The 8,002-nt window shown below is 33.3% G+C and overlaps 1 protein-coding gene across 1 annotated transcript in view; it reads left to right on the top strand.

Annotated features, from left to right (window-relative positions):
• The first annotated feature begins 4,157 nt into the window (after nt 1–4,157).
• Nucleotides 4,158–8,002, top strand: part of LOC140450302 (prostaglandin reductase 1-like) — a 44,811-nt gene continuing 40,966 nt past the window's right edge. The window contains exon 1 of the mRNA XM_072543854.1: nt 4,158–4,396. Coding sequence (XP_072399955.1) covers nt 4,291–4,396 — 106 coding nt within the window. The 5' untranslated portion in view covers nt 4,158–4,290. The remainder of the gene's footprint in view (nt 4,397–8,002) is intronic.

Here is an 8,002-nt window from a genome sequence, read left to right as displayed (position 1 = left end):
TCCACTACGTACAACATTTCTAAATTTCTTGCTGATATATTAAATGATGCCTTTGAATATCGCAATACTTATAATTCTAAGGACACATTTACCTTTGTCGATGCTGTTAGGGGAATGCGGTTACCAAAAGATTATGTTTTGATTTCTTTGGATGTGGTTTCTTTATTTACAAACATTCCATTAAATATGGTCACGGACATTATAGAATCAAATTGGAACCTTATAAAAGACTACACGACATTATCTAAAGGTAATTTTTTACTAATTCTCAGGTTCATTTTTAATAACACTTATTTAAGTTTCAATGAAAAATTTTACTCCCAAATTTTTGGATCACCTATGGGTTCCCTGATTAGTCCCATCCTTGCTACTATTGTAACTGATCATCTCTTAGACAATGTGATCACACAATTACCTTTCGAGTTACCATTTATATATAAATATGTCGATGACATCATATGTGCAGTTCCATATTATCACATCAATACCACATTAAACATTTTTAATTCATTTAATGAACATCTTCAGTTCACAATTGAAACCGAGACAGATCTTAGTATACCATTTTTAGACACAAAGGTAATAAGAACAAATGACAATATTCTGACATTGGATTGGTACCAAAAGCCAACAGCATCGGGAAGGTATATGAATTACTTTTCAAACCACACCACTGGTCAAAAATATAATACAGTATTGGGTATGAAAAACAGGGTAATGTCCATTGTTGATGATAATTTGTTACAAAAAATCTGGACATATTATACAAAATTTTTCTAAACAACGGCTATCCTAAACATATTTTAAAAAAACTCATTTACAGCAGTAATTTCTATGATGGTCCTGTCCTTGACTCTAACAATGAGTCAATCAAATACAAAAAACTCCCCTTTATTAACGGTCTAACTCAGTCTGTCGTATCCATATTTAAAGATGTTTCCAATATTAATATAGCTAAATACAATACCATAAATAGCAAACAACTTTTTTCTAAAATTAAAGACCCAGTACCAACCTTATATAGGAGTAATGTGGTATATGAAATACCGTGTCTAGGATGTGAAAAAAGCTACATTGGCCATACATCGCAGTGGCTAAAACAACGTATCACACAGCATAAAAGTGATTGCCGCTTGGGAAAAAATTCTTGCGCAGTTGTCGAGCACTACAAAAACACCGGTCATCTGTTAGACTACAACAATGCTCGTATTTTGGCACAGAGTGAAAATTACAAAAGTAGGTTATTTTTGGAGATGTACCCCATTAACAAAAATAAACAAACTTTAAATTATAAAACAGACACGGGGCAATTAAGCAACATATATTGCAATATATTAAACAAAATTTAAAACTACACTCACCTTAATGATTAATCATACTAACTAGCCTTAATGATTAATTAAAGAAATACTATTCCTCTAATGTTTTCTTACATTGTCATTTTTTGCATTTTGAAATAATTTTTCCTTGTTCCATCTTATTTATTGTCAACGAACGTGCTCAAAGATATTTTAAATTTTAACATGCATTTTATTAAATGTACAGTTTCATCAACAATAATGTTATTTTAATATTCAATTTTATTTATGTGTATAATCTTTTAATTTCTGTAAGTATTGTAAATCTAAGTGTACGTCATTGTTTTTGAAATGTTTGTTTTTTACAGTTACTCCCGATGAAGCTATTAAATAAATGGCGAAATATTGAGCTTTAGAAAAAACAAAGATTTTTTTTTAATATAGACCACATACCCGATATTTCCAACATATTTATAAATATATATATATATATATATATATATATATATATATATATATATATATATATATATATATATATATACTGCACTCCAAAATTAACGCATAATTTTAAAAACCCTGGTAAATCAAGTAATTTAAATGTTTCGATTTTTGTGCTAATACATTATTGTTACCCCTGGTATATTGTAAAATTTGTCTAAAGAACTGTAAAAAACGCTGATGTTTTTACCATTTTTTTCAACAAATTAAAAACATGCTTATTGTGCTTCATTTTTTTTCGAATGTAGTTTTGTTAAATTACGTTGTGCTGAACATTTAAAGGGGTTTTTCAGGTTTGTTTGGAATGTTTCCCATGGATTTTTAAACACGAATGATTTTTTATTGTGTTTATTCAACTGTACAAACTGCTATTGCTACTATGTATCGATGGCGTTCTAGAACAGGAATTATTTGTCTGGATTCAACTTTTTCCTCTCTTTACTATGCCATGCGTCCAAATGGCCATGAAATGAACTGTATAATGTATCAATAACAAGATACAAATAGCTTTATTTAATACAAAAGTGATTATCAAACCAAATACAGTATACAAAATGAAAATTATTAATTTGTCAAAATTGACATTAGTTACATTCGCATACTTATTTAACTTCATTTTTCTTTTATTTTTGTTTAAGGTCGTTTCCAAATACTCGACATTACCGCCTGCCTTGAAATCACTCCATTTCAATATTATCAATACAAAATGAATACAGTTAGGATGGAGTCTTAACAAAATTTATTAAGCATTTTTTCTTTGAAATGAACCACCAGCAGCAAGAAAATCGAAATTTGTCAGAAATTTACTGTTTTAGAATCGTTACTCTTCGCGAAGAAGGATACACTCTAGTAGAACTCGCTGAACGTTTTAACATCACCCAGTCAACCATTTCAAGAGTGTTAACACGTTTTTCTGTTACTGGAAGTAACTCGAGGAGACCCGGTCAAGGCCGTAGAAGGGTTACAACTCCTAATCAAGACCGGTTTTTGACACTTCGTACACTGAGACAAAGCTTTGTTACCAGCACTTCTCTACAAAATGAATTTTTGGATCGTTGTAACTTTAGAATCAGCCAAAATATGATTATAAGAAGACTTGCTGAAAACGACCTACACCCTGGAAGAGCACCAATTGGCCCATTATTGACCAGAGACCTAAGAAGGCAAAGATTGCATTTTGCTCGTGAACATGTTGATTGGAATAATGACGATTGGGGAAGAATATTGTTTACCGGTGAATCCAGGTACTGTCTTTTTTCTGATGACAGGAGAAACCGAGTGTATAGAAGGCCTGGAAAACGCTACGCACAGTGTAACACCGTAGGGACTGTACAGTATGGCGGCGGCTCGGTAATGGTGTGGGGTGGGATTAATTTAGAGGCTCGTACGGAACTAGTTAGAAAAGATCGTGGCTTGATGTAGGCTTACATCGCAGAGGTATATAACAGACATTTTAGAAGAGCATGTCGTGCTATTTGCACCATTTATTGGGGATAATTTCATGCTTATGCAAGATAATGCCAGGCCACATAGGGCAAGAATTGTGCAACAGTATCGTCAGGAGGTTGGAATTCCTGCCATGGATTGGCCTGCGAGAAGTCCTGACCTCAACCCAATAGAACATGTTTGGGACATCATAGGCAGATGACTACGACCACTACCTAATGCACCAAACACATTAGAACTGTTTTTGCGGTTGGTTGAAATTTGGGATCAAATTGATAAAGAAATCAGAACGATTATTCTCAGTATAAGAGATCGTTGTCAAGCAGTAATAAATGCCAGAGGAGGCAATACTCGATACTAGTACACGGTATTAATATTTTCCTTAACTTCAAAATTTCATTACAACTCAAAATAAGAATTTTAAAATTATGCGTTAATTTTGGAGCGCAGTGTATATGTATATATATACAAAATAATTCATTTTAATTTTATATTATTTAACTAAATATAGTAAAACTATGCGTCAAAGAAAACAAGAAGAAAGAAGAAGAGACGAAACCCAAAGATTTATTGTGCAAAGAAGCACACTTTGTATTACCCAATAAAGGAAGAAGAAGAAGCACACCTCAAGGATATGCTTCTTTGTAAGGGCGAAGGAGTTACGTCCCTGGATTATCTAATGTGTGACGACATATAGAAAGACTATACCAGTGTTTAATTAGATTAAGAGCTTTTTGTTTTGTAGTTGTTATCATACTTGTACGTTCCTTATAAATAAATTTTGTTACGATAATAATTTTTTAAAAACCCGTTTTCGGCTATGACTTTCGTAACTAACTAACAAACGTAACTAACCAACGTGTTTTTTATTTTAGTATAGAAATTGCCTTTTTTCAAGGTTAGTCGTCGCCGCTGTACAAGTTCTAAAATATCTCGGCTATTAAACAGAGATAAAAACTGATAAAATATTTTAATAGTAAACAAATCATTATTAGAGGTTAAGTGCTGCATACCGAATATCAAAATATAGTAATTAAACACAAATATGGTTAAATCGAAAATATACCTTTTCCAGAAATATTTTGATGGATATCCAAAAAAGACTGACTTTAAATTAGTTGAAAAAGAACTACCACCAATAAAAGATAATGGTAAGTTTTAGCTTATATGTTTATATTTTTATATTAGCTATTATAATATAATGTCAATAATAGCAATGCCTACAATACCTAAATATTATTACAATCTTTACGAGCTTTAGAGAAATTGTTGACAGTGGAACAAGGTGGCAAGTATAAGTACCGTCTAGTTTTTTATGTAGGTATTCCATTGTAATCCAATTTAAGTAGATAAGTGTAAAAAGCATCTGAAATACACATTTCTATAGGTATACATATTTAGGAAATTCAGTCATACTCGTAAGAATCAAGTTAATCCTCCAGCGGTGGCGTAAGAAATTTGCAGATTACTGGTGACCTCGGTCTCTTGGACCGATAGAGAGATATTGCTTTATATATTCTTAAGAACACACAAAAATACAAAAATTACAAAAGTCCTAGTTTAGTCTCCCCTCAAAGCATTGACTACAAACAGAGGTAACATGTTCTAGACCGAGGAATTTACTACAAATTTTGCAGGTATAATTTGTTTTCCTATTTTGTTTAGAGGTACAAATTTGGCAACGCCCAACTTGAAGCAACTCCTAATCTTTCTGATGCATTTCTGTAGGTAGCTTTCATATTTGTTGTATTCTTTTTTGGATGGAATTCGGTATGTATTGAACTGCTTGTCTTCTTATCGCATGTATTTTTACGAGACCTATGGATAGCTCCTGTCTAAAAACTCCTACTGCGATATGCTCTATCTTCCTTTTGATTACATTTGTAAATTACAAATGCGTTAAGACCTGCCACAATAAGTAGGGCGTAAAAGACCACCATCGGCCATCTTCTAGCATTGCGAGCTACATTGTATTTTGATAATAACTGATCTACCATGTTAACTCCTACCTCGGTTTTGCTCTAGTCAATAATCATCATAAGTTTTTATGTAGTTCCAATGATCTCGTCATCGTTATGCATGGAAGATACCATGAGAACGTCTTTGTTCGGTTTTGGAACATGTGATGCTAAAAGTACAATTTTCCTAAATGCAAACATATTTGATGGACTTGGTCTACGTTGAACTTCCGTAAACTGGGTAGGTAGCTGTTTCTTATTCATTCGTATTGGGCACAAGAATGGTAGTTTTTGCTCATTAAGTGAACCAATAATCAGTGGTTATATTTCGATCAGATTTACTAATTGGCTAAACAAGTTTACTAACCACATCAATCGCGGGGTTACTAGGTTCAAATGAAGAACCATTTGGTTGTTTACCAACATATACCTGCATTTTAGTAGTATAAAACATTTTAGCATCTGCTAAAGAAAATATCTCAATCCCGTACTTAGCAGGCTTGGAGGATATATACTGTCAAATTGGACAGTTTCCATAAAAGGCTACGAAACGTATCTCGAATTGGATTATTTTATCTACGGCTTCTCTGATTTCTCGTGCATCACACTCACTAAATCTTAGATGTCGGAGGAGACAAAGGGAACGTTGTTGTGACATGATCAGAATTCAATCTGTTCATTTTTTAAACTCCAGCTAAGTACAACAAACCAACCAATGCTTCCATTTCTAATACATCAGTAGGTTTCGTATAAGTTTCTCTGGCATATTGTCCTTGAGTAAATTTCTCTCTTTTAGGGGGTCTCCTTTCTGGTCTTTTACCTTATGGCTTTCCACCTCTTACTCTTCGGGCAAGTTTATCTCTTCCCATTCTGTCTTTGAGGTGCTTAGACGACTTTAACTTTAACTTGAGAATAACCTTTAGAAAAATTATAGTGTGTGATTTGTCTCAAAAAGAAGACTATATCTAATCACGCTAGTAATCTCCCGTTGGTATTTTCATTGTAAATTATAATGAAAATCCAAGAAAAATATTATACTATCCCCACATGGTAAATATTTAGTTTATTTCTAATATTAACTAAAATCTCTATTTTTGTATCTTTGTGACTTCAAAATAGTTCTTCTTCTTCTTCTCTTTATATAGATATGACTGTCTGTTTTTCAATGTGCCTCCAGTAAGTTGCCGTTCCATCGTTTTCATGGTCTACCTACTGATCATGTTCCTATTGGAGTACCGTCTCTTGTCGTCTTTACCACTCTGTTTGTTGTCATTTGGATTATATAATAGTTCCATTCTACTCTTCTATTTCTTGCCCAGTTCTTGATGTTCTTCATCTTGCATCTACGTCGTATATCTGTACTTCTAGCTCTGCCTCATAGTGTCTTACCATAAATATTTCCACAAGTGTTTTCATCTCTGCTGTTTCTAACATCATTTTGTCCTCTCTGTGTCAGGTCTTGTTTCTGCCGCGTATTTCATTATTGGTCTGATGACTGTTTTGTAAATTCTGTCTTTTGTTTCTTTCCCGATATTTTTATTTCTCCATATTGTTTCATTTAGGCAGCCTGCGGCTCTGTTTGCTCTATTCACTTGATCTTCCACTTCAGTTTCGAGCTTTCCGTATCTAGATAATGTAATACCTAGATATTTAAACTTATCTGACCTTCCAGCTCCGATTTATATCTTAGTAAATTTGCTGTTATAACCATGCATTTTGTCTATTTTGGGGAAATCACCATGTTAAATTTTCTGGCGGTTATACTAAATTGATGCAGCATACGTTGTAAATCATCTTCACTTTGAGAGAGTAGTATTGCGTCGTGTGCATGGCAGATTATCTTAAGTTGTTTTTCTCCTATTTGGTATATTTAGTTTTTACTTTTTTTATTATTTCATCCATAATCAAGTTGATTAATAGAGGACTCAGCGAATCTCCCTGTCTTATCCCATTGCCAGCTTCAATAGGGTCTGCTGATTCTTCTTCTACTTTTACTTTTATTGTGTTGTTTTGGTAGATATTTTCGATCGTTTGGATTATTCCTAGAGGTATCTATCTTGCGTACACTAAGAGGATAACGTCTTTTAATTTGACCCGGTCAAATGCCTTCTAAAGGTCCACAAAACATAGATATGCCAGTTTATTGTATTCTAATGGTTTCTCTTGCACTTGCCTTTATTATAAATATAGCATCGGTGCATGATTTTCCCGACCTAAAACCTTGCTAAAATTATAACACTAGCAAAAGAAGCAGACCTTCTTCTGCTAGTGTTATAATTTCATTTAGTTTATTTGTAATTTTTTTCGTTGTTAATGTTAGACTTCAAAATATGAATAATATAATCTCGTTATACTAGAACGTTCCAGTCTCAGATAGGACTTAGACAAGGAGACAACCTATCATGCCTTCTATTCAATATCGTACTAGAGAAAGCGATAAGAGAATCTGGAATTACAACCAGAGGAACTATTGTTAATCGCAGCGTACAATTACTGGCGTACGCCGATGACATCGACATTATTGCAAGAAGAAAGGCAGACGTGGTCGAATCATTCAGGGCGCTTTACGCAGCAACAAAGAGAATGGGACTAGAGGTTAACACTAGTAAGACGAAGTATATGAAAGTATCAAATTATATACAAGCAGCATAACCCGAAGATCTAACGATCTTAACATATACTTTCGAAGGAGTAAGAGAGTTTATATACCTAGGCTCACAAATTAATCAGAATAATGCAGTAAGTGCAGAAATTAACATACGGGTATATCTGGCAAATAGGGTCTATTATGGATTAAAA

The sequence above is a fragment of the Diabrotica undecimpunctata genome, chromosome 9 (genome assembly GCF_040954645.1).
Source record: "Diabrotica undecimpunctata isolate CICGRU chromosome 9, icDiaUnde3, whole genome shotgun sequence".
In the NCBI taxonomy this organism is placed as follows: Eukaryota; Metazoa; Arthropoda; class Insecta; order Coleoptera; family Chrysomelidae; genus Diabrotica; species Diabrotica undecimpunctata.
Note: the sequence above shows the minus strand (reverse complement) of the source record. Positions and strands in the feature narration are given on the sequence as shown.